The 27,360-nt window shown below is 43.7% G+C and overlaps 1 protein-coding gene across 3 annotated transcripts in view; it reads right to left on the bottom strand.

The window, feature by feature from the left end:
* The window catches only part of adamts17 (ADAM metallopeptidase with thrombospondin type 1 motif, 17), a 170,436-nt gene that overhangs the window by 32,558 nt on the left and 110,518 nt on the right, over positions 1-27,360 (bottom strand). For 2 of the 3 annotated variants that reach the window (XM_068340531.1, XM_068340448.1), the window contains exons 15-17: positions 25,267-25,387; positions 21,516-21,596; positions 12,303-12,460 (exon numbers count right to left, since the gene is read on the bottom strand). In XM_068340531.1, the coding sequence (XP_068196632.1) occupies positions 12,303-12,460; positions 21,516-21,596; positions 25,267-25,387 (360 nt within the window). Of the gene's footprint in view, positions 1-1,964; positions 2,891-12,302; positions 12,461-21,515; positions 21,597-25,266; positions 25,388-27,360 lie in introns of those variants that run through there. The other variant, XM_068340615.1, reaches the window with a different exon arrangement.

The following is a 27,360-nucleotide window of genomic DNA, read 5'->3' as shown; positions in this document are numbered from 1 at the left end:
GTAATTCTGAAGCAAGACAACAGTCCAAGAAATGAGTGAAAACTGGCCAGAGTAGTTGGGACAAATGAGGATGATAATGGTCTTGTGAGAAAAGTTAAAATCCAAACAGGACAGAGAGATTCAGGACAGAAAGGTGAATGCCTTAAGTAACCATTTTTTATTGAGCGTCCAGTTCATAAATTAGTGGTACTATTTGAGAATGACTCCTAACCTACTATTGAAATATGAACACAACCAGATGTCCTAAACATATAAAGCAAGGTGTTATTTCATAAATTCGTCCCAATCTGAAAGAACAGTTTGTGGAAGTTGATTACCACTGTATGGATAATTACAAGATTAGTTTATTTAAAATATAGCTAACATAAATCTTTGTAACCTTGGTGGCAGTGTAGCTGTCTCAGAAAATGTGTTGATCAGCAGTGAGTGGAATGTCTGTTTTTTTTTTTTTTACAAGACCAAAAAAACAAAACAAAGACATTCCACTCACGCTTCAAGATCCATGGCTTCACTACATTACGTATTTTAAGTAGGTGGTACCATGATACTGTATGCACATGCTGTTGCCTGACAGCATCCCGAAATGCGATGCTTTCCAAGACTCACGGAATGCAGCGCACTTTCGTGTGATAAAGAAACACTTCTTTAATACAAAAGTGCTTTAACCGGTCTATAAGAATGTGGGAAAAGGTAAAAGAGATAGAAGGTAATTTAATATCAGTATGGGGAGTGTTCATTTAAATTACCGTAAATAATATAATGAATAGTTTTTCACTTCATCACGGTATTGTTTTTTTGTGGGTGGTCCTGGAATGCATTAATTGTGATTACTTTACATCTGATATTTATTTCCAACTTTGTAATGCAGCTGATTATCATAGATAGAATAGAAGTTTTTGTTACTGCTATATCTCAAATTGCTTTTACTGTATAAGGTTTTTAACTTAATATTTGTATGAATTAGGAACATTTTTTTCTTAAAATATAAGAAAGGTTTTTGTTTTGTATAAAGATTGTAGAAATCCTCCTGATAAAGGCCCAGACAGCAGTGGAAGGAATGAAATCCAGGGCAAACGTCATTTAGCTCGTTCTGCTCTCATAAATAATTTCATTGTGCACAAGGAGCTCAGCAAGGCACAGCAGCAGAAGGTCATGACATGTCAGGCTTTACAGGAGGAGCTGAGTGTGCACTAACTTGCCGTGCCACTAACCGGTCCTGTCACACTGAGCAGGATTAGGACCCATATGCAGACACTGTTGGAAAACTTTCATCCATAGTTTAATCAAGAGGTAAAAGGGAAAATCCAGAAGAAAATCAAAATGTTAAAGAAACTTGAAGCAAGGTCGAGGTTAGAAGACAAGACATGGGCAGAGGTACAAAACAATCTGGCACAGAACCAAAAGAGAACCCGACATAAAAAGCCTTAGACTAATCAGCCTGATCAAGCACAGGTGTTGAGAGGAACAAGAGGTGTGGAGACGAGGCTCGGCCCACGATTTTGGCCTCTCTCTCTGCCACATCCTAACATTGCAGAGCAACATAGCACCAACATCAAACTGTGAGAGGTCCACCTCAGCCTCCCACCCAGGGCCACTTCTCTATCCCAGCTAACAATAATCAGTACACACAATTAAGACAGCGTTGGGAAGGAAAAAGTGCAATCCACTAAAGCAAACCTCGGATATGTGATGTGTGTGTCTTGTGGGTCCCTGTTTTCAGGTGGAGCGGTATTGTTTCAGAAAACTTTGGATATTGACAAATATAACGGATCACGGACTCAGAAAGTTCAGGAAATGTAAAACTGTCTGAGTAAAATAAATAAAATTGTAAAATAGTTTGAATGTTTTTCCAATCTCATAAATATTCAATAGAGAGTAGAGAGTAGAGTAGAACTTTATTGATCCCTTAAGGAGGTTCCGTAAGGGAAATTAACTTCTCCGTTGCACTACACACAACACAGCGAGTACACAAAAACACAGAAAGAGCATACAGAAAGTAGCACCAATACCAAGTTGAAAGAGTAATAAATAACCCAACAAGAATATACAAATAGAAATGCACAAATAGGCATAGGAATAAAAAGGCATAAATAAACAGGCCTAGATAGGCATGGGTAGAGTGAAGTGTCTATAGTGTTTGCATTGTTTTTGGTGTATTATGTGTGTCATCCCTCAGCTCTCGTGTGGACTGTTATTCTTCATCTCCCCCAGAGAGGAGTAGAGCAGTTAAAGGCTCGGGGGATGAAAGAGTTCTTAAGTCTGTTGGTCCTGCATGTTGGGAGGCACAGCCTCTGGCTGGTCAGGCTTCTCAAGCTTCTCTGGTTGTTTGCTACAGTGTGCAGAGGGGTGCTGACATTGTCCATGATGTCCAGCAGTTTGTCCACAGTTCTCTTCTCTGCCACCATTGCCAGGGGGTCCAGCTTCATCCCAACCACTGAATTGGCCCGCCTGATCACATTCTCCAGTCTGGAGAGACTGCCTTAGTCACGCTCCATCCCCAACACACCACAGTGTATGACAGGATGCTGGCGACCACAGCACCTTGTATATAGATAAATATTGAGTTTTGAAATAGGCCATTTATTGAAGGTGCACCTTATAATCCGGTGCGCCATATAGTGTGGAAAATACTGTATTGCTTCGCTCCCCTTAGACATGATGTCTTAGGTACACGGATTAGGCGACATATCTTCCACAACGCAGGAACCCTTTGAACACTCAGGCTCGTGTTGTAGAGGTGCTGAAGTATCTCACAGAGCTGAAAGGCACAGGCTTTAAGCATCCTGGGACTCACCCCATCTGGGCCTGCAGCCTTCGCACAGTGGAGATGTCTCAGTTCTCTTCTCACCTCCTCTGCCTTGATATTCATAGTCACCGCAGTGGGGGTAGCCTTAACATCAGGGGGAGGCACAGGAGTACTGGAGTTAGCAAGAGGATTACTAATTACAGGAAGGTCAGGGTCAACAGGGTATTACAGTGTCAAATATGTTAAACAACAGATTAAGTCCTTCCATCCATCCATCCATCCATCCATCCATCCATCCATCTTCTCTCGCTTATCCGGAGTCAGGTTATGGGGCAATAGCTTTAACAGGGAACCACAAACTTCGCTTTCCCTGGCCACATCAATCAGCTCTGACTGGGGGATCCCAAAGCATTCCCAAGCCAGTGTTGAGATATAATACCTCCACCTGTTCCAGGGTCTGACCCGAGGTCTCCTCCTAGCTGCAGATGTCAGGAACACCTCCTTAGGGATGTGCCATGGAGGCATCCACACCAGATGAGCAAATCACCTCAACTGACTTCTTTACACGTGAAGGAGCAGAGGTTCTACTCTGAGACCCCTGTTTGATGATGCAAACAGGACCACATCATCTGCAAAAAACAGCGATGCAAACCTCGGCCCACAAAATTGCAAATCCTCACCACGATTACACCTTGACTTCCTGTCCATGAAAATCACAAACAGAATTGGTGACAAAGCGCAGCCCTTTTCCATGGCTTCTCCAAACTACTCCCACACCCTCTGTTTTACCTCCATCACAGCCGAGACTGCAGGCCGTCTGGCCTGTTGGTACCCTGCCACTGCCTCAGGAGTCCCCTGAGACAACATGCCCCTCAAGGCCTCCTTCTTCAACTGGACGGCTTCCCTGACCATTGGGGTCCACCATGGTGTTCAAGGGTTACCACCCCCTGAGGAACCAAAGACCTTGAGACCACAGCTCTAAGCTGCAGCTTCAGCAATGGAAGCTTTGAACATCGACCATTCAGGTTCGATGTGCCCAGCTCCACAGGGATGCGAGAGAAGCTCCTTTGAAGGCATGAGTTGAAGGCCTTGTGAACAGAATACGTTCAGAGTTCACCCGCACTACTCGTTTGGGCTTACCAAATCTGTCTAAAGGATTCCCCCACCAACAAATCCACCTCACCACCAAGTGGTGATCATTTGACAGCTCTGCCCCGCTTTTCTCCCGAGTGTCCAAAACACACGGTCATAGGTCAGATGATATGATCACAAGATTGATCATTGACCTCTGACCCAGAGTGCTCTGGTACCACATACACTTATGAACATGCTTGTGTTCGAACATGGTTTTACTTATGAACAATCAGTGATGAGCGCAGAAGTCCAACAACATAACACCCTCGGGTTTAGATTAGGGAGGCCATTCCTCCCAATCACTCCCTCCAGGTTTCTCCGTCATTGCTGACATGTGCATTGAAGTCACCCAGGAGTGCAATGGAATCCCGTACAGGGGTCCCCTGAGACCCCATTTAGGGATCCCAAGAATGCAAAAGAATTTAGGGATTTAAAAGTAAATAAATGAATTTAAAATGGATCATAAAATGTATGGGCAGCCAGTGGAGTGAGGCTAAAATGGGGGTAATGTGCTCATGTTTACGTGTGCTCGTCAAAAGATGTGCAGCAGCGTTTTGGACCATCTGGAGAAGGGAGATGGAAGAAGCACTAACCCCCACATAAAAGGAATTACAGTAGTCCGGCCTAGTGGTGACAAAGGTGTGGATTACTATTGCAAACTTGCCTCGAGAGAATTGGTTTTATTTTGGCCAGCTGCCTCAAATGATCAAAGCTTGATTTAACTACTGCCCTGATCTGGCTGTCAAACTTGAGATCTGAATCAATTTTACCCCGAGATTAGTGATGGTTGGTTTGATATGCTTGGCCAAAGAACCCAGATCTGGAAGGGGTGTTCCAGCGGTGCCACCAAAACCCATCACTTCAGTTTTATTCGCACTTAAATTCAAAAAGTTCTGAGCCATCCAGGCCTTAATATCATCAAGACACCTAATGCAGTGATTGAGTATGCATTCTTTTTGAGCTGAACATAAATTTGACTGTCATCCACATAACAGTAGTAATGAATCCCATGCTTTCTAAGTATAGAGACAAGCGGGAGCAGATAGAGAGAGAAGAGGGCCTAGAACTGAGCCCTGTGGGACCCCACACAAGAGAGGAGCGGAGGAGGACACTGAGTCGCCAAGGCTGACACAGAACGTTCGATCTGCAAAGTACAACCTGAACCACTCCAGTGCTATGCCCCAGTGCTGTTCCAAGCGAGAGATCAGGATTTCTTAGTCCACTGTATCAATTACAGCAGTTAAGTCTAAAAGCACTAAAATAACACAGTCACCAGAGTCAGTAGCTAAAAAAGTATCATTAAAAACTCTTAAAAGAGCTGATTCTGTGCTGTGCAGGGTTTTAAAACTGGATTGGATTATATATATATATATATATATATATATATATATATATATGTGGATAGTACAGTGGGTAAGTCAACTGACTTGAATGCAGGAGGTTGTGGGTTCGAATCCCGGTCGGGACAAACGCTATCCAGTCAACGTACACAAAATGCAGAAAGGGGCGTGGTCTGGAATGCAGGAGGGCTTGGTCTGGAATGCAGGAGGGTGTGGGGCGTGGCTTCGAACCCCAGACATGGCGGGCACTATCCAGTGAGGGTCCTTAGGCAAGACCCTTAATGCTATACGAGCCTACCTCAAAAAATATGAGTGAACACAATAATGACAGAGTCATACCTGCTCGGACGTTGCCCGGGTTAACAAGGTCCGCGTCAGATGCTAGGGAACCAGGGCAATCTGATGAGAAATGGGCCACTGGAACAAGACACACATGGAAAAGGGCGGAGAATACGGAGTTGTTGGAATGCTACTACACAAGTAATCCCAGAGAGAGGGGAGATATGGGGCGGATGTGGGACCAATGGATGCTTCGAAACCCACAATCAAGGCTAACAAAGAAACAGCTGTTAGCCCAGTGTTCCAACATCCGTAACCGAAAACTGCTGTCACAACTAGAGATCGATGAAATACAACAACAATACAACAACAATGCTACGGCAAGGGGGAGCCAGGACGCCAGGTCAGCGGGGGGATATCACCCCCCCCACAATCCGTGATTGGGTACCAAGCCCCAAGAGACATAGACATAGACAGCCTCAATACAAGAGCTGCTGACCTGCGAAGGAAGATCGTGATCCAAATGAAACCTGGAGCCTCCGACAAATACCGGAGCTAAGTTGTCAAGTACCTTCAGAAGATCTGCTAGAAGATGTGAATGCTGCAATAAGAACCATCCCCATAGGGAACATAACTGAGACAAACAAGCTGATCCACAGTACAGCAACAGTTATCCTCGAGATGCTGGGATATAAGATCAACACAGGGCATAATAAACAATACCCTCCATGTAAGGGACGGTTAGAGGCCAAGATAAAGGCGACACGGAGAGAAGTCAGCCAGCTAGCTGAGCTACAGAAGGGCAACATGGTGAATAAAGGGGTACCCAGGAAATACAGCAAGCTCTCCATGCCTGAAGCACTCGAAACTGCCAGAGACTAACAGCTCTGGCTACCCAACTGAAGTGATACACCAAGGAGATTGAGGCCAGGAGAATAAACAAGATCTTCTCCACTCAACCAGCAAAGGTGTACTCTCAGTGGCAGGGAAATAGCATCCGGCCAGACCCACCAAGAGCTGAGGTGGAGAAACACTGGAAGGGCATATGGGAAAGAGAAACATCACACAACACCGATGCCCAGTGGCTAGTGGACCTGAGGACTGACCACAGCTGCCTCCCAGAACAAGAACCAGTAACCATCTCAATGGCAGACATCCAAGAAAGAGTTTCAAAGATGAAGAGTTGGTCAGCACCGGGCCCGGATATGATCCATACATACTGGCTAAAGAAGCTGACAGCACTCCACGAGCGTCTAGCAGCCCAGATGAACCAGCTGCTAAGAGATGGGACGCACCCAGAATGGTTGACTGAAGGCAGGACAGTCCTGATCATGAAAGACCCACAGAAGGAATCTACCCTATCCTACTACCGGCCAATAACCTGTCTCAGTACAACATGGAAGGTCCTGTCAGGCATCATGACAGCTAAGATGAGTAGGCACATGGATCAATATATGAGCGTGGCACAGAAAGAGTTGGTAGTAACACCAGGGAAGCCAAGCACCAGCTACTGGTGGACAGAGCAGTACACAGACACTGTAAGAATAGGCAGACCAACTTGTGCACCGCCTGGATTGATTACCAGAAAGCCTACGACTCAATGCCACACACGTGGATACTGGAATGTCTGGAACTGTATAAGATCAACAGGACACTAAAATCCTTCATCAAGAACTCAATGGGGAAGTGGAAGACAACCCTGGAGACTAACTCCAAGCCAATTGCCCAAGTTAACATCAAGTGCGGCATATACCAAGGGGATGCACTATCACCACTGCTGTTCTGCATAGGCCTGAACCCCCTCAGTCACATCCTCACAAAGAGTGGCTACGGATACCGATTCCGAAGTGGGACAACAATCGGCCATCTCCTCTGCATGGATGACAATAAGCTGTATGCCAGGAATGAGCGAGAAATTGACTCACTGATCCACACCAGCAGGATCTACAAGGACGACATAGGGATGCCATTCGGATTAGACAAATGTGGCCGTATGGTATCAAGAAGACGCAAGATGATCAGAACTGAAGGGGTCGACCTACCAGTGGGCAGGATAGAAGACATCAAAGACAGCTACAAATACCTTGGAATCCCACAGGCTAATGGCAACCATGAGGAGGCCGCAAGGAAGTCATCCACAGCCAAATACCTCCAGAGAGTAAGGCAAGTCCTGAGAAGTCAGCTGAATGGCAAGAACAAGGTCCGAGCCATCAACATGAATGCACTGCCTGTCATCAGATACCCCGCTGGGATCATAAGCTGGACAAAGGAGGAGATAGAAGCCACAGACATCAAGACGAGAAAGCTCCTCACCAAGCATGGAGGGTTTCACCCCAAGTCCAGCATCCTGAGGCTGTACACTAAGCAGAAAGAGGGAGGCCGAGGACTAGTGAGCATCAGGGCCACTGTGCAGGATGAGACATCAAAAATCCAAGAGTATATCAGAAAGATGGCCCCAACAGATGACCTGCTCAGTGAATGCCTTAAACAGCAGAAACCTGAGGAGGAAGAGAAGGAGGAGGAGGGGACAACATGGAGGGACAAGCCCCTACACGGCATGTACCACCGTCAGATAGAGGAAGTGGCTGATATCAAAGGGATTAAAGATTGGATGACGAATAACTTTTTGCATCTCAATTCTGATAAAACTGAGGTTGTTGTGTTCGGCCAAAAAACCTATTACGGATGTAGTGCCCAGTGATGTAATAACCTTGGATGGCATCACGTTTGATGTCAAAACCACTGCGAGGAACCTAGGTGTCATCTTCGATCAGAATCTCTCGTTTAACACACACATTAAGCAGGTTTCTAGAACGGCCTTTTTACATCTCCGAAACATTGCTAAAATCAGGCATATTTTAAAACGGAGTGATGCAGAGAAATTAATCCACGCTTTCATCACTTCCAGACTAGATTACTGTAACGCACTTTTTTCAGGCTGCCCCAAAAAGTCGCTGAAGAGTCTTCAACTAATTCAGAATGCTGCCGCCCATGTTCTGACCAGGACCAGTGCCAGGGACCATATTTCTCCTGTGCTGGCTTCTCTGCACTGGCTTCCTGTGAAAGCTAGGATAGATTTTAAAATACTCCTCCTCACTTACAAAGCCCTCCGTGGCCAGGCACCGACCTATCTGAAGGAACTTTTAGTTCCTTATAATCCATCTAGAGCATTACACTCTCAACATACTGGCCTACTGGTGGTTCCTACAATTTATAAAAGTAGGACGGGGGCTAGAGCCTTTTGCTATCAAGACCCTCTATTGTGGAACCACCTCCCTACCTCAGTTCGGGGGGCAGACACCCTCTCACTATTTAAGACTAGACTTAAAACTTTTCTTTTTCATAAATTTTACAAGTAATGGCAACTTAGGTTACTACGTTTATTTTCATATAGACCCACACTATTGGAGACTCAACATCCAGACTCACTGAGTTCCTCTCTCCTCCCCCTTCTCTCCAACCATCTCTGTTACTCCTCCTCTTCTCCAATCTCACTCTCCAAGTCTCCAATCACACCGTACTAACTAAACTTCTTCCCTGGAGTCTTTGTGATCTATGTTCTCTCAGGTTTTTCTCAGGTTCACCCCTCATCCGCCCATCTGCTATGGACCTGCTCTTCCCATCCCACCAGTACCACCCCTAACCTAATTATCGGCTGGGGTCCGGCTACCTTTTTCCTCCGCGCCACCATACTGTTCCACCCCTCATCCACCCATCCGCTGTGGACCATCTGCTGTGGACCTACACCTCCCAAACAACAGTATCACCACTCACCTAACCATTGACTGGGGTCCTGCTGCCTCTCTTCCTTTGTGTCATCTTACTGTTCCACCCCTCATCCGCCCAGCCGCCGTGGACCTTCCTCTGTGGACCTGCACCTCCGAGCCCACCAGTATCACCCCCATATCTCCATGTGCTGTGGACCTTATCCTCCAAGCCCACCAGTACCACCCCTCAACTATCCATCGGCTGGGGTCCTGCTTCCTTTCTTCCTCCGTGCCGCCATACAGTCATCCACACAGCTGTAATTGTGCCTTGACTTTAGCAACCTTAACCATATTGATACTGTCTCTATCTGGCCTATCTGTCACTCTCTCTCTGTCTCTCTCTCTCTGATGCTGTTCTTATCTTCCTTTGATTTATTTTCCACCCAACCGGTCGAGGCGGATGGCCGCCCAAAAGAGTCTGGGTCCTGCCCGGAGTTTCTTCCTCATTGAGGGAGTTTTTCCCCGCCACTGTCGCTTATGCTTGCTCTGGAGGGTTCAGTTGGGTTTCTCTGTCTGTTAAAGCGCTTTGAAATGTCTGCTGTCATGATTAAGCGCTACATAAATAAAACTTGATTGATTGATTGAAGACCTACGAATTGCTGAATAAAGCTGGACTGACAGATAGCACAGAGGCACTGATAATGGCAGCACAAGAACAGGCCCTAAGTACAAGAACAATAGAGGCCAATATCTACCACAGTAGATCTGACCCAAGGTGCAGGCTATGTAAAGAAGCCCCAGAATCAGTCCAGCATGTGGTTGCAGGGTGTAAGATGCTCGCCAGCTCAGCATACATGGAAAGGCACAACCAAGTAGCTGTGATAGTGTACAGGAACATCTGTACCCAGTATGGACTAGAAGTACCCAAATCCCAATGGGACATACCACCGAAGGTGGTTGAGAACGACAAGGCTAAGATCCTGTGGGACTTCAGCTTCCAGACCGAAAAACAGCTGCTGGCTAACAAATCGGGCATAGTGGTGATTGACAAAGAGCAGAAGAGAGCAGTGGTGATAGATGTGGCGATTCCAGCTGACGCCAACATCAGGAAGAAGGAACATGAAAAGATTGAGAAATATCAAGGGTTGAAAGAACAGCTGGAACAGATGTGGAAGGTCAAGGTTAATGTGGTCCCTGTGGTAGTAGGAGCACTTGGGGCAGTGACCCCCAAACTGGAAGAGTGGCTCCAGCAGATTCCTGGAACAACATCTGAAGCCTCAGTCCAGAAGAGCGCAGTCCTAGGAACAGCTAAGATACTGCGCAGAACCCTCAGACTCCCAGGCCTCTGGTAGAGGACCCGAGCTTGAGGATGACACACAGATACCACCCCACAAGGGTGACAGGGACATTATTATATATAACTCATGTGATCCAACTGGTAATGCTCCACCTCCAACACAAACTATGGCTCCTTCCCCGCCAGTGAGGCGACATTATACGTCCCCAAAGCCAGCTTTTGCCGCCAGGGTCTGGTCCATCGAGACCCTATCTTTACTGCCACCCATATGGCAGCACACTCGACCCCATTAGTCTGCCCTGCAGCTTGTGAGTCCACAGGGGTGGTGGGTCCACAGATTAAGTTTGTTGGCCCAGTCAACTGTGTCATCAAGTCCTTTGTCAACACTCAATCTATAACCAGTGATTGTCGTGTCATGTCATCTTCCAACCCGCTTAATCCGCTAACGCAGGTCGCGGGGGAGCCGGTGCCTATCCCGGCGGTCTCAGGGCGTGAGGCGGGGGACACTCAGGGCACGAAGCCAGTGTACCGCGGAGCCACAGTGCTGGAACAGTGGGGAAGTTGATGTAGTCTGTGATGCTTTATTTCTGCCAGTTGATGTCCTTACCATGTAGCTCGCAGAGTTTCTGCCAGTGTCTCATATACCTCATCTGTCCATGTCCTGAAGGTGGTAGTGTTAGCCGGCTGTGTTTTCACCATGAGCTAGTATGAGGACTTCAGCAGTACCAGGTTGTGGTTTGATCTACCCAAGGGGGCAAGCAGCTGTATGCCTGCATAACATTTGCATACAGCAGGTCCAGGGTTTCCCCCTATCTTGGAGGACAGTAGACATTTTGTGTAATGTCAGCAAGCGATTTTTCCAAGCGATTTTTCCAACGATACATGATTAAAGTCACCCGAGATTCTGAGATTCAGATTCTAGTGTTACCATCCCCGTTGGCCCTGACTTTCTGGAAGCCCTAAATGTAAATGTAGTTATCCAGAATGTCCTTGCTTAACCACGTTTCACTGAAGCGCATCAAACTCTATCTATCTAACTCTATCTTTGACTGACAAGTCCAGTTAGCTCATCCATTTTATTAGCGAGCATTCTCATGTTTCCCATTAAGACAGTTGAGAAACCTTGTATTTCTTACAGCAGTGGCATATACTGCCACTGCCATTGTTTGTGGCAATGGCAATGGTCCTGGTGGTTCATAACACATGTCTTGTTGTCTTTCCTTTTGGATGAGTACTGCAGAACCTGTGATAGTGTGGCTGTCTGGAAGGTGGAGCAATTGGTGGTCAGGTTTCCTCACCCTATCTACTCAAACTCCCCTTAGTGAATGTGTAGTGGCAAATTTGTACAGACTTCACATTCTGTATTTTTCCCATGCATGCTGTTTACTATGGTTGTTTACTTTTACATTTGTATTTTTAAGTATGCTTCATCATCATAAAGTTTAAAGTCTTAGGAAAGGTCTGTCTCTGACTATTACTTGGCCATCACTTGTGTCAATTTGATGTATCTGTGGTTTTCCAGTTGGGATCAGGTATTACATTTTAAGCCACTTAATGTTATCATACTATTATTTACACACAGGGCATTGTTTTGACACAGTTTTTGATTTAAAAAAAAAGACAAAAAGAGCGGGCATACATCTATTATTATGATAGTAATTATTAAGGGAGCTCAATAGAAGTACGCTGCTAACCGTCATGATCCAAAATCATACTGAATGATCCTGCATCCTATCCTGTCATGTATCCAGAGTGTATTGTGATACAGTAACACACAGCTCATTGTCCAATAAGTTTACCATCAGGCGTAGGGGACTCTTAGTGGGACCCTTAGCAGACATCTTCTCCCACAATCCCCTTCTGACATAGCGCACTGTAGTTCCAGCCAGTTGAAACTCTCCCGGAAGCTCAATCTTCCAGTTGGTGTTGATGGACCTATCATTGGAGTCCTTCAGGGCTGTTAGGAAGACATAAGACAAAAAACCTAAGTTAAGGATCACATCTATTTTGTGAGGTTTTATATGAAAACAAATCCCAATAAACAGTTGTTCATGTCCATCTACAGTATGTTGCAAGATCTTATACAATATTGGCCACAAGGCCAAAAGAAGTATTGCAATGAAAGCAAACAAAGAAAAACACAGCACTGATGGAATAATTCAGTCTTTATTTTCATTGCTTCAATATTGTTTCAGTGTTTCTTGGTTACATCATGCCCGAAGTGTCCACTGCCTCACACCCTAGCCAACTGGGATAGGCTCCAGCTCCAGGCAGCCTGATGAAAAATATGATACACTCCTATCCAGGTTCAACCAAATACGTACAGAATTGAAGAAAACAATATGGGTTTGACGGGAACCTAAAATTAGAGTTGTTGCAAGAAATAAAAATAAACATGAAAATACCCCAGAAAAACAGGAGAGTGAAGGGCTAAACCATTTAGATCTATGGATACAGGAGGTGATGAAGAGAAGGTAATTCAAAGTAAAACATCAAAAGGACATAATTTATGTCCGTCAGGATAGTGAAGCAGGAGTGAGGGGTAGACTGCAGGCTATGGCCCCTTCTCTGGATGGCGCAGTGGGAGGTCGTCCAGCTACACCCCCTCCTAATTATAAAAGTTCAAATATGGAAGTCCAATAGTTCAAATATAGACAGACAGCATGAATTAAAATCAAAGAAGGGAGCAACAGAGATTAATCTGATTTTCATCTTTTAATCGATGTACCAAACCCCGCATGGAATGGGCCCGACACTATTGACAGGACTATGAAAGGCTATAGAACATGGACATCCAATGACATCAGAAAGGCCATGGAGGGCATCCCATGTCCGAAGGAAGATCCAGAAGGATTCCTGGAAGGAATATGCCAACTGAGACTCTTCATATATATTAATGAATTTGAAACACAGCAAGCTTTTATGGCTGCCTTGGCAAAAGATGGGCATAAAGTTCAGGAAAATTGGGATCCCACTGACAGTGCACAGCCACCAGTTCCATTAGCGATGAGGAGCCATGAATTACTGCAAATAATTCAGTTTCTTGAAATACAAATAAAGGACCATTTAATGTTAAGGGTAGATTATGGGATAATAAGTCAAACCAAACAGAAGGATGATGAACCTGCAAATGATTTTCGTTACAGACTTCAAATAGTTTTTGCGCAAAACAGTGGTCTTCGGAATTATAATAATGAGCAAGGACCTTATCAGCAGCAATTAAAAAATGTGAACCTTCAAAACCTCAAGACAGAGATAAGACATTGACAGCAACTGACCAATGCCGACATGGCCAATCAAACTCTGAGTCAGTTTATGACTTGGGCTTTTCATGCTGAGAAAGTGACTGCAAACAAAAAAAAGTTGAAAGATGAAAAAAGATGTGTTTTGGTATGATGAGAATGAAGAAATAGAAGAAGTGTGTTACTTTGGTGATCAGAGGGGTACAGGACACAGACATGAGAAAGGTAGAGGCATGTAATTGTCTGGCAAGGAAATTACTTTTCTCGCTACTGTTAACTATGTAATCCAGTACTGCCACTTCATGGTCGGGCCGTTGGCGACTAAACTGGCACCCCCCTTGAGCATTTCAGTCTCTTGTCAGGCACCATGCAGGACGTGATCAGACACCCCGCGGGACAAAAAAAATACACGACAAAGAAACATCATTGTTGATGTTGACCCTGAGCTGCAGTCAGAGGCAAGCTGTACCACTGTGTCTTCTCACAACATGGCCTGTCAACACAAACCAAGATCGGTGTCTACAGGGCTCTTGTGATTCCAACCCGTCTCTATGGATCTGAAAGCAGGACCCTCTATCGGAAAAGCATTAGGACCCTGGAGAGGTTCAACCAGCAAAAGCTGCGTGCAATCCTAGGAATTGCCTGGGAAGACCGTGTCACCAACAATTATGTTCTAACCCATGCCGGCCTTCCAAGCTTGGAAGCAATCATTGCCAAGAACCATCTGAGTTTCCTTGGTCACTTCTATGACAAGGAAGACTCATCCCTTCCCAAAAAAAACTTTGTTTGGTGAACTGGCACATGGCTCTAGGTTGCTAGAGGGACCGAAAGAGACAACTGAAAGACCAATTTAAACAGCTGCTCAAAAAGACCAGGATCCTTATGGACAGCTGGGAGTCTCTGGCAGCGGACCAGTCATCCAGGCGTGACACAATCGCCATTGGTTGTCAGAGACTTGAGACCCAGCGTGCACGACCAGCAGAGAAGCGTCACCTACAACAACAACACCTGTTGTTACCCCGCCCACCCCCAACACTTCTGTGTCCAGACTGCTGGATACATTTGACTTCATCAAATATAAGCCTGGACAAAACAACAAGAATGCTGATGCCCTCTCCCGACAAAATCCAGCCCCACAAGTACATCAGATCTTGTTACCTCTGGTGTGCCGGTCCCAGAAGCTTTGCAACAAGCCCTTGATCAGCAGACCAGTGAAGCTACTCATGCTAGTATCTCTGCATTCCCATGTCACACCCAATCAGATTTGTGTGCATTGAAGGAAGCTGATCCTTCTTTCGACAAGTTCCTGATGTTTTGGTCCAGAAAGCAAGGCCCTGGTGCACCAGATGTCGTCACATCACCAAGGATGAGTCCTAATTCGACAGTGGGATCGGATTTGGGAGGACTGAGTGCTTTATTGTCAAGTGTGCAACCCTGGTGGGGAAAAGAATCTGCAGCTGGTGCTTCCTGCATCCCTTCAGAACCAGGCACACCAGCAAGTGCACAATGAACATGGGCATCAGGATGTAGAGCGAACCACTGACTTGGTTTGTCAGCATTACTACTGGCCTGGATTGCATCAAGACATAAACCAGTGGTGTCAGAATTATGAACGCTGCCAGGTAGCCAAAGATGCTCACCCTGTTTCACACACTTACATGGGACATCTACCCGCATCCCGGCCCAGTAAAATTCTTGTGATTGATTTTACCACCTTGGAGCCAGCAAGAAACATGATTTAAGAATGTTTTGATAATGACTGATGTTTTCTCCAAATTAACTCCATTATATAAATTTGGAGTACCAGGCCAGATCCATTTAGACCACAGGCCGGTGGAAAGTCATCTTGGGATGGATAGCTAGAATGACACCTACTGGCCATGCGCAAAAGAAGCAAGAGTCTGAATGACTCACACTGTTATTAAAAGACCATGATGCCCTAAAAACACGGTAATTACAATGAATGGATGGATGTTTATCAGCAGTCATAGTAGAGTTTGAATTTTGCCACTCCTCAAAACTGACTTGACCTTTGCAGGGTCTGTAGAGACATCTTTGTCAGAAATAATGTACCTCAAGTAATTGACCTCTCAACGGATGAAAGAAAATTAGTCAAATCTGACTTTCAGGCCATTCCCTTTGGTGGTGACCGAGGACTACCTCCAAGTGTTGCATATGCTGGTAGACTGAGGAAGAAAACACAATATCAGGTACAGTAGACGAAAATCATTATCAAAAATCAAGATGGTTTGAGAGAGGAGTGAATCCATATCAAAGTGGAGAGACCATATCTGAACAGGTGAAGTGGTCTTGTAGATCATTGGTGCCCAATCCCTGGGCCATGGACCAGTACCGGCCCATGGGTCATTTGGTAATGGGCCGCAAAAAAAGAAAAAATAATATATATTACTTCCGTTTTATTTATTTCGGAGTTTGAAAGTCGTTTTATTTTGAAAACTGACGTCTGTACAGAATGGCGCCCCATGGGACTTGGAACCATTTGCGACAATTGTGCCAAAAACGGTTTTATTACTTGACGCCCCATTCACTGAGAATGTGGATGCCCTCTCTGGTGGGGTTACTGTACAGCTACCACACAACAGTCAATGAGCCCAGAAAACATCGCTTTGACTTTTACTGTATTGCATATATTTTCTGAATAAAACAGAATATAATCTAATTCAGTGTGTTAATCTTTGCTTGCTATATTGTAGCCATATATTATGGGAAATTGTTTTATGGTCATTGGTCCTTGTAGGGTTCAATAAAGCAATAAAATATATAGATCACATGTTCACTCATGTATATTTAATATAAATATATACATATGTGTTCCGGGCGGCACGGTGGCGCACTAGTTTGTGCTGCCACCTCACAACACGGCAGACCCGGGTTCGAGTCCCGCTCTGTGCAGAGTTTGTATGCTCTCCCCGTGTCTGTGTGGGCTCTCTCCGGGTTCTCCGTCTTCCTCCCACCTCCAAAAGCATGCGCTTCAGGTTGATTGGCCGTTTCAAATTGCCCGTGGGAATGAGTGTGTGTGTGCATGGTTGTATGTCTTTGTGTGTGGCTCCTCGGTGCACTGGCATCATGCCCGGAGTGTCCCACGCCTCACACCCTATGCCGCCGAGATAGGCTCTGGCTCCCCGTGACCCGCTGCGGCGGTTATATACATACATACGTATGTGTATACATACATACGTATGTGTTCATGTGTGTGAGTTATATAGCATGATTAGTGTCGTTGGAAATAAACAAGGTCTATGTTGTGAGATAAAAGTCGTGATTCCGAGACATGATCACAGCAGGACCACTGGCATCATCCTCACATCTGGATCGGTAACGCCTCATCATTGATGACATGTTGTTATTGTACGTCAGGTGCTGGGAACAAAGCATGCACTTCACCTGTAAATGAAAAATGACATGTGTGTGGTTTATTATTTTCTACTCTGTGAGCAACAGAGCCTGAAAATAAGTTTCTCAAAAATTAAAATCTACTTTCTTCGGCAGCACCAGTTTGAAATGTTCCCAGACTTGGGACTCCCTTCCTTGTTGGATCCATTGTAAAGTAATTACGACGCAAACTGTCAGTAATCGGAACACCAGTGTGATCAATCCAAGGGATATTGACACGATTGGCAGCACATTGCGCTGTTTTATCCATTTTAACTCATCTGGGACCGGCTGGTGTATCGGATCACCCATTGATCCGGACCACTAAACTGTTTCACCTGGTGAATGGGGCGCCAGTGTTTTGGCGCACTTGTGTGCCAAACATCATCAGTCACGTGGTTTTTCCATGTTTGAATCAGGCTCCGGCGCAGTGGTTCACACGGGAACGCCCACCAAATCCTGGGCGTGTATCGGAGCATGGGAACAAAGCGGACGTCACTAGTGAGTACCTTTTTGTTGTTTCCAGTCAACGGCAGAACTAATTCTTGTTTTTTGTTGATTGCAGTTTGATGTCTCATTGCCGTTATTACTTGGAGTCCCAGCTACCTGCCACCACCAGGCTACCTGCAGCTTTTTGTATTCTTGCTTGCTGTTATAATAAACTTTCTGAACACTATTAGTAATTAGTTTGGACTTTGATTCGATTAAGGATCTTGTGCGTGCGCACACATGTGTGTGTGTGTGTGTGTGGGCACGGGGATCGGCCACCGAGGAAGATGGGGAGGATGACAATGCTAAGGCTAAGGCTGTGGTCCACCATACACACCGTTGTTTGTGGGGACCAGCACAGGCAGCTGGTGTGTGGGGGTGTGGGGTCGTTACCTCCATGTTGGTCTCTCAGTGACACTCTTACAACTACAACTGTATATAAAAAAAATAACTTCAGGCTTAATTTTGAGTAAACGTGCGAGCAACTGTTCATTGTGCAGTAAATATGTTCTACAGAAAGGATGAAACAACTGCAGTGCCAATAACGCATTATTTGAACATGGGACTTTATTTAATATGTTTACTATCAACTATTTTTTTTAAATTCATCATTAAAAATGTTAAATTAAATGTTACTATTTTAAATTAATAGTTTATGCAATACCTGAATGCTGTGATCTGTTATATGCTGATCTATAATATTCATAAGAAGTAAAACAGCTAGAAAGTAATCTATTAAATAAAAAACATAGCTTGTCTTTTCTTTCTGTAACTTTAATCTCTTATGTATATTTCAGTCATGGTGAGGCATAATTGAGATGTAGAACTTTTTACTCATGATTATTTACTCAATAATATGCTTAAAAGTTTTTACAGACACAGTGTGGATTACATGTTTTTTATATTGTGTTTATACTTGGCAGGTTTACACATGTGATTGCCAACCAAGCTGTGAACCTTTATGTTCTTTAAGTTATGCAATGATCAGTTTAAATTTAACATTAATTTTCATCAATAAAACTAACAATTAAGCCAAGGGACTAAAATCAAATAGATGTGTGTAAGTCTCACCATGGTCATGAGCAAAGGACATTTTAAAATAAGAATGCTGTACCTTTTTTATGTCATTGCTTTTCTTATTGGACAGTAACATCATAACTGAGAATTTCTTTATTAAGGTTTGAACAACCTTAATTAAGAAATTTTCCAGTAAAGTATGCCCTCGTCCATAGCGGTTAATGCGTTCCAGGAACCACAAGCAAATTCTGCGATAGAGTGAACAACTATTTATCTTATTATTTAAGGTAATTTAAACGTTGATGAACCCTCCCAATTCTGATATTAAACCACCTTTCATCTGTATTACCTTTTCCCACATGCTAAAAGACTGTTTGAAGCATTTTTGTGTCTCACATGAGTCAGAGACTCATGGAACGGAGTGCACTTCCGGATGCCGTCAGCCAACAGAATGTGCATATGGTATCATGTGACTTTCTACCAAAAATCCACGATAAAGAACTCGCGAGCATTGATGCAAGAATGCGCGAGGGCACACTGTATACAGCATTTCCACAAAATTACCAGATAGATGATGTAGCAAAGGCGGTCATCAAAAAAATGTCCCTTTTTGCAAGAACTGTCTGCCACTGGATACTACAGCAGGATGATTAGCCTGAAATACAAAATGGCTCATTACCGGAAAAATATGTAGAACACTGGATCTCCTGAAGTAACTGTCAATGTACTGAAAAATAAATCAATAAACAAATGCTTCCCAGCCAAAAAAGTAAAGAAAGCTAAAAAGGCAGAGGTCAGTTATTGTTCTTCACACTCCACTGGTGAGACAGATGCCAGTCAGGAAAACTTACTAGCAGAATTTTTGACTGATGTCAGACGACAAAATGGAGTATCAGATGTAAGAGAAAATATGTCTAAAACGTTTTCCTACTGAAGAAAAGAAGCGGTGCATGGAAGTCTTGGTGCTGGAGAGATGAAAGCAAGATGGCTTGCACTTTTTCATTTTTCATCAATTAATGAGGTTAATGTATGTTCTATCCAGTGGGCCTCTTTTCATTGTGCATTCCCACTATGTGTTATATCACTATGCATGTTACAAGAATCACCTTTACGTAATAACTGAGCATAGTCTTCTTTGTCTTCTGCCACTTTTTTATGTGTGACATACAGTATAATTGCTAAATTTCAGAAATACACTCCTGTACCTCCTCATTCCACCACCAAGTCTCCTTATCTACTTTCCTTCCAGAAGACACATCAAGTACTCTCCGACCTGTTTCTTGATCACATTAGCTGTAGTTTTCCAGTCATCTGGAAGCACCTCCTGAACGCCCAGAGCCTGTCTTAACTCCTTCCTAAAAGTCATGCAACACTCTTCCTTTTTCAGCTTCCACCATTTTGTCCTCTGCTCTGCCTTTGCCCTCTTCATCTTCCTCACAACCAGAGTCATCCTAACACCACCATCCTATGCTGTTTGGCTACACTCTTTCCTACCACTACTGATCTCCGTAAGATTACACCGTCTACACTAGATGTAGTCTACCTGTATGCTCCTACCTCCACTCGTATAGGTCACCCTATGTTCCTGCCTCTTCTGGAAGAAAGTATTCAATATAGCCATTTTCATTCTTTTGCAAAGTCAACCACTATCTGTCCTTCTGCATTACTCTCCTGGATATTAAACCTGTGCACCACCTCCTCATCACCTGTTTCCTGCACCAACATGTCCATTGAAGTATGCACCAATGACAACTATCTCACTTTTAGGTATGCTCTGCATCACTTAATCAAAGTCCAGCCAGAATTTCTCCTTCTCCTCCAGCTCACAACGTACCTGTGGAGCATACCCACTAACAACATTGAACATCACCTCTGATTTTTAGCTTCAGACCCATCACTCTATCTGACACTCTTTTTACTTCCAGGACATTACTAACAAACTTCTCCTTCAAGATTACTTCTACTCCATTTCTCTTCCTATCTACACCATGATATATCAACTTGAACCCTGCTCCTAAACATCTAGCCTTGCTACCTTTCCACCTGGCCTCCTGGACACACAGTATGTCTACTTTCCTCCTCTGCATCATATTTGTTTTGGCAAAAGTTTTACATCGGATGCCCTTCTTGACACAACCCTCTGTATATATCCAGGCTTGGTACTGGCACAATAAGACACTGGCTTGTGCCCTTTTGGGGCTACATTGCCCTGCTTGAAATCTGAAAATGTAGAATATATGGTAAAAATGTTTTTTGTGGCAAAGCATTTTTATGTTTCCTTTTCTCCTATTTAGAGTAATCCCTCATTACTTTCGGTTAATGCATTCCAGGACGACATGCGAAAAAACAAAATTCTGCAATATAACGAGAAACTATTTTATTATTTACGGTAATTTAAACATTTATGAACCCTCCCCATAATGATGTTAAACCACCTTATATCTGTATTACCTTTTCCCACAGTCTTATAGACTGTTTAAAACACTTTTGTATTAAAGAAAAGTCTTTCTTTAATACATGGATGCTGTCACACACGGATGCTGTGAGCCAACAGCGTGCACATGCGGTATCACATGACCACCTACGAAAAATCAGCGATGCAGTGAAGCCGCACATCTTGAAGCACGAATAAGCAAGGGAAGTTTGTTTAGTTTTTATATTGTATAATCGGCAAAACTCAATCCCTTCCTATGGCCTCTACCGCATATACTTTTGGAATGCATAAATGTCATGTTGAGATGCACACATTTCTTTGCACCAGGGATGCATTACTTTCTTGAGATAACTTAACTCTTTGTTCTATTGTGTTTACGAGCATCACCGGGTTGATACTGAAATTTCTCAAACTAAATAAAACAAAGATATCATTACCTAGAAAGCTGTGTGATGGTTTGTCCTTAATAACTTTTATCCTCCGGGCTCCCACGGGGATAACCACAGCCTCAACGTAGCCTGGTAAAGAGATAAAAACAGGAGGTGAAAACAAATTCAGACACAACTGCCTAACCACATGCATCTTGTCAGTAATTTCAATATTAGATTGGTTCACAATAAAGACCCTTCAAACAAAAATGCTCCAGAGTTTTAGATCGCTTAAGTACTCAACAAGAAAAAAATGCTGCTTTTCTGGTTTGTCTGCAGAGTATTCTAGTAGAAATGTCAGATGGGAAAAATTTATAAATGAAAATGGGATCAAGAATTGGAAACACTGTGTTTCATTCTCAGTAGGACTAAAATCCCAATCAGCTATTATCATGTATGGCAGGGAGGTGGAGGTAGTAGGACTTTACAAGTGCCTGGGAGTGCAGTTAGTCAGCCGATTGGACTGGTTTATCAACTAGTATTGTGTCTAGAAAGGGCAGAGTAGGATGTACTTCCTAAGGAGGCTGGCCTCCTACAAGATCTGCTCTGATCTCTTTCAAATGTTCTACTAGTATATTATGTCCGGTGTGCTGTTCTACAATAATGTGTGCCAGAGTGGTGGTGCCAGGAAAAGGCTCATGGACTTCCTGAACATACTCATCCACAGAGCTGATTCTGTGGTCAGTCAATTGGTTGACTTTGTGGATACAGCGCAGGAGGGTAGGACCATGTCCAATTTCAGTGCGATCCGGGAGAACACCAGCCACACCCTGCACACCACCTTCTCTCAGCAGAGGAGCTTTTTCACTGGTAGATAGAGAAAGTGAGGACCTCTTTTGTGTGCTATGCCATCAGTTGATACAATGAGACTGTCAGACGGAGAGTGAGGGAGGCATTCATGACAGAAACCAGCTGATGAATACGGGGGAGGAACATATACTTGAGCTAGACTTGAGGTGGAAACATGGTGGAACTGGGATGATGACTTGGCTGGCGATGGTTGTGACATATGTGCCATGTCCACCATGTGGATCTCCAGCTCACTGTATATTTATTCATTCATACATTCATCTTCCCAACCACTTTATCTGACGTAGTGGGTCGCGGGGAGCTGGAGCCTATCCCAGCTGCCTTAGTGTGTGAGGCAGGGCAAATTTTTATGTTTGCTCTTTTAGGTATCTCTTTTGTAGTCACAAGAGGACAAAAGCCAGTGTCTTTTTGTACTGGTCCAAAGCCTGGATAAATACAGAGGGTTGTGTCAGGAAGGGCATCCCGCGTAAAATGTTTGTCAAATCAAAGATGCAAATCAAACCTATGACTGCCATACCGGATCGGTCGAGGCCCGTGTTAACAACGACCGCCATCGGCAATGTTGACCTACAGGGCGTCGGTGGTAATTGGACTTTTGTTGGTCGAAAAAGGAAAGGAGAAAAGTGTGTTCGAGTATAGGACTGAGAGTAGGGACGTTGAATGTTGGAACTATGACAGGAAAAGGTAGAGAGTTGGTTGACATTATGCACAGGAGGAAGGTAGACATACTGGGTGTCCAGGAGACCAGGTGGAAAGGTAGCAAGGCTAGAAGTTTAGGAGCAGAGTTCAAGTTCTTCTATCATGGTGTAGATGCGAAGAGAAATGGAATAGGAATTATCTTGAAGGAGGAGTTCATTTGGAATGTCCTGGGGGTAAAAAGAGTGTCGGATAGAGTGATGAGTCTGAAGCTAGAAATAGAAGGTGTGATGTTCAATGTTGTTACGTGGGTCTGCTCCACAGGTAGGATGTGAGCTGGAGGAGAAGGAGAAATTCTGGCTGGACTTGGGAGTACAGGGAGATGCAGCGTAAGGTGAAGGTAGAGGTAGCAAAGGCCAAACAAGAAGCTTATGATTACTTGTATGCTAGGTTGGACAGTAAGGAGGGAGAAAATGATCTATAAAGGCTGGCAAGACAGAGAGACAGAGATGGGAAGGACGTGCAGCAGGTTAGGGTGATTAAGGACAGGAACGTAAGCCTATTGACAGGTGCCGGTAGTGTGATGGGAAGATGGAAAGCGTACTTTGAAGAGTTGATGAACGTTGAAAATGAGAGAGAACAAAGACTAGAAGAAGTGACTGTTCTGGACCAGGATATAGCAAAGATTAGTCAGGATGAAGTGAGGAGGGCACTGAAGATGAGTAAGAGTGGAAAGGCAGTCGATCCTGATGATAAACACTTCCAAACCTCTACAAGTATAGGAGATGTGGCAGTAGAGTTTCTGACTGGGTTATTCAACAGGATCTTAGGTAGTGAGAAGATGCCTGAGGAATGGAAGTGTGCTGGTGCCCATTTTTAAGAACAAGGGAGATGTGCAGAGTTTTGGCAACTACAGAGGAATAAAGCTGATGAGCCATACAATGAAGTTATGGGAAAGAGTAGTGGAAGCTAGACTAAGGGCAGAAGTGAACATTTGTGAGCAGCAGTATGGTTTCATGCCAAAAAAGAGTACTACAGATGCAGTATTTGCTTTGAGGATGTTGATAGAGAAGTACTGAGAAGGCCAGAGGGAGCTGCATTGTGTTTTTGTAGATCTGGAGAAAGCTTATGACAGGGTGCCCAGAGAGGAACTGTGGTATTGTATGAGGAAGTCTGGAGTGGCAGAGAAGTATGTTAGAGCAGTGCAGTACATGTATGAGGACTGTAAGACAGTGGTGAGGTGTGCTGTAGGTGTGACAGAGGAGTTCAAGGTGAAGGTGGGACTGCATCAGGGATCAGCTCTGAGCCACTTCTTGTTCGCTATGGTGATGGACAGGTTGACAGACGAGGTTAGACAGGAATCTCCATGGACTATGATGTTTGCAGATGACATTGTGATCTGCAGTGAGAGCAGGGAACAGGTGGAGGAGAAGCTAGAGAGATGGAGGATTTTGGATTTTGTTTATATGTGTATTTTTTGTAAACAAAATACCGTGATCTTTGCGAAACCTTGTTATTGCTTGTGAAATTAGACGGACGGACGGGCAGACAGGCAGACAGACACACAGACAGGCAGACACACAGACAGACACACAGATAGATAGATACACTTTAATGATCCCGAATTGGAAATTCTCATGTAGCAGCATTCAAGGCATAGAACAACATGACAAGAAGGATAAAGACTAAGAAAAATATAAATCGGGGATAAAATATAATTTAGAAGAATTGTTTCTATTAAGGATTATTTACTTTAAATATGATGATATTAACCATTGTGTTATATCGGGGTAATCTTCACACCTGGTTGAGACAATTTATGATGTACTTTAAATTCTGTACTTCCGTTTAAATTACACACTCCATATATCTGTATCAATGATTTATTATTGGATTATCTGTAATCTACAGAATTTTCAACAACATTTTGTACTTATTTATTCCTTATGCTGTGTGGACGTAGGTGAGCCAATAGTATACTGTACATAAAATGGGACAAATTATCTGTTTGTTGTCTGTTTGTCCGTCTGTTCATCTGTCTGTATTAAGGGAAGAAATTCAAATAGTGAAGTTTATGGAAGAACTTTGAAATTTCAATACATAATAAAACAACATACAATATTAACAGTTTCAGGAATGGAGTTAAGTTTAGGTAGTATAAATTGAAGTAATGTTTTTCAATTCAGTTCAGTTCGGTCAAACAAAATCATTCACAGAGACAGTGACTAGCAATTATTGAAAACATTTGAATTTTTTAGTAAAGTCAATATTAACAGAAATAATGCTACTGTAGATGAAATCATTCAATACTTACCCATTCCTTTGGTGTGATTGAAGTCTCCTCTCACTATCTTACAAGAGTGCCCGTCTCCATTACAAAGACCACAGTGGTCCACTTTTGCTGAAGAGTTGATGATACTGTCACATCCAATTTTCTGATAAAAAGACAGAGCTACATTTTCAGAAAATGTTTTATCCAAACTTCTTCCATCCATCCATCCATCCATCCATTTTCTTCTGGACTTATCTGCCTTTTGGGCCAAGAATATTTTAGCAATCCTATTTCAACTAAATGATAACCTTCACAGACTTTATGAGAGTGAAATGACAGGTTTGAATTGCGTTCAGTAAGTCAGTTTTTCAAAAACGATAAAAAGTGTTCTCAGATAGTTTTATGTACAGTGTACTGTATATTAAAATATATTGGACTGGCTACAATTTGTAACTGTAACTACCATAATCCAAGTTATAGAAGAATAATATGTTATTAATGTACACAATGAAGAATTTCTTGTTAGTTTATACACATGCACAAATTCACACACAGGACTGCGCACATAGATACAAAGCACCCATATGTAGAGACTGAGGATTGATGAAGTGAAAGGTACTCTGTGCATGGTGTGGGTTCTGTGCATTGCTCAGTGAAACTTCTTCACTGGAGCTGAACTGGCAAATCTCCATTCATTAGTCCACATTGTGGGCTATACAGGTCTGAAATCGGCCACCCTCTGGTCAAGTATATACCGTATGTTTGAAGTATATTTGTTTCCTTGTGCTTCTTTATGTTATTTCCTTGTGGGTTGTATTTATTTGTATCTTTTTTACTTTGGTATTTTAATTGTGTCCTGTGCTATTTTTTTTGTTTCATGCTTGCTTGTACTCTATATTGATTCATGAAATTATATATATATATATATATATATATATATATATATATATATATATATATATATATATATATATATATATATATATACACACAAATACAGTAAAAAAAAAAAAAAAGTCCCTCTCACCCTTTCAGGGTGGTATCTGTGTGTCATCCTCAAGCTCGGGTCCTTTACCAGAGGCTTGGGAGTCTGAGGGTTCTGCGCAGTATCTTAGCTGTTCCTAGGACTGCGCTCTTCTGGACTGAGGCTTCAGATGTTGTTCCAGGAATCTGCTGGAGCCACTCTTCCAGTTTGGGGGTCACTGCCCCAAGTGCTCCTACTACCACGGGGACCACATTAACCTTAACCTTCCACATCTGTTCCAGCTGTTCTTTCAACCCTTGATATTTCTCAATCTTTTCGTGTTCCTTCTTCCTGATGTTGGCATCAGCTGGAATCACCACATCTATCACCACTGCTCTCTTCTGCTCTTTGTCCATCACCACTATGTCCGATTTGTTAGCCAGTAGCTGTTTGTCGGTCTGGAAGCTGAAGTCCCACAGGATCTTAGCCTTGCCATTCTCAACCACCTTCGGTGGTATGTCCCATTGGGATTTGGGTACTTCTAGTCCATACCGGGTACAGATGTTCCTGTACACTATCACAGCTACTTGGTTGTGCCTTTCCATGTATGCTGAGCTGGCGAGCATCTTACACCCTGCTACCACATGCTGGACTGACTCTGGGGCTTCTTTACATAGCCTGCACCTTGGGTCAGATCTACTGTGGTAGATATTGGCCTCTATTGCCCTTGTACTTTGGTCCTGTTCTTGTGCTGCCATGATCAGTGCCTCTGTGCTGTCTGTCAGTCCAGCTTTATTCAGCCATTGGTAGGTCTTCTTGATATCAGCCACTTCCTCTATCTGACGGTGGTACATGCCGTGTAGGGGCTTGTCCCTCCATGTCGTCTCCTCCTCCTCCTCTTCCTCCTCAGGCTTCTGCTGTCTAAGGCATTCACTGAGCAGTTCATCTGTTGGGGCCATCTTCCTGATGTACTCTTGGATTTTTGATGTCTCATCCTGGACAGTGGTCCTGATGCTCACTAGTCCTCGGCCTCCCTCTTTCCGCTTAGTGTACAGCCTCAGGATGCTGGACTTGGGGTGAAACCCTCCATGCATGGTGAGGAGCTTTCTAGTCTTGATATCTGTGGATTATATCTCCTCCTTTGGCCAGCTTATGATCCCAGCAGGGTATCT

Source organism: Antennarius striatus, chromosome 1 (assembly GCF_040054535.1).
Source record: "Antennarius striatus isolate MH-2024 chromosome 1, ASM4005453v1, whole genome shotgun sequence".
NCBI lineage: Eukaryota > Metazoa > Chordata > Actinopteri > Lophiiformes > Antennariidae > Antennarius > Antennarius striatus.
Note: the sequence above shows the minus strand (reverse complement) of the source record. Positions and strands in the feature narration are given on the sequence as shown.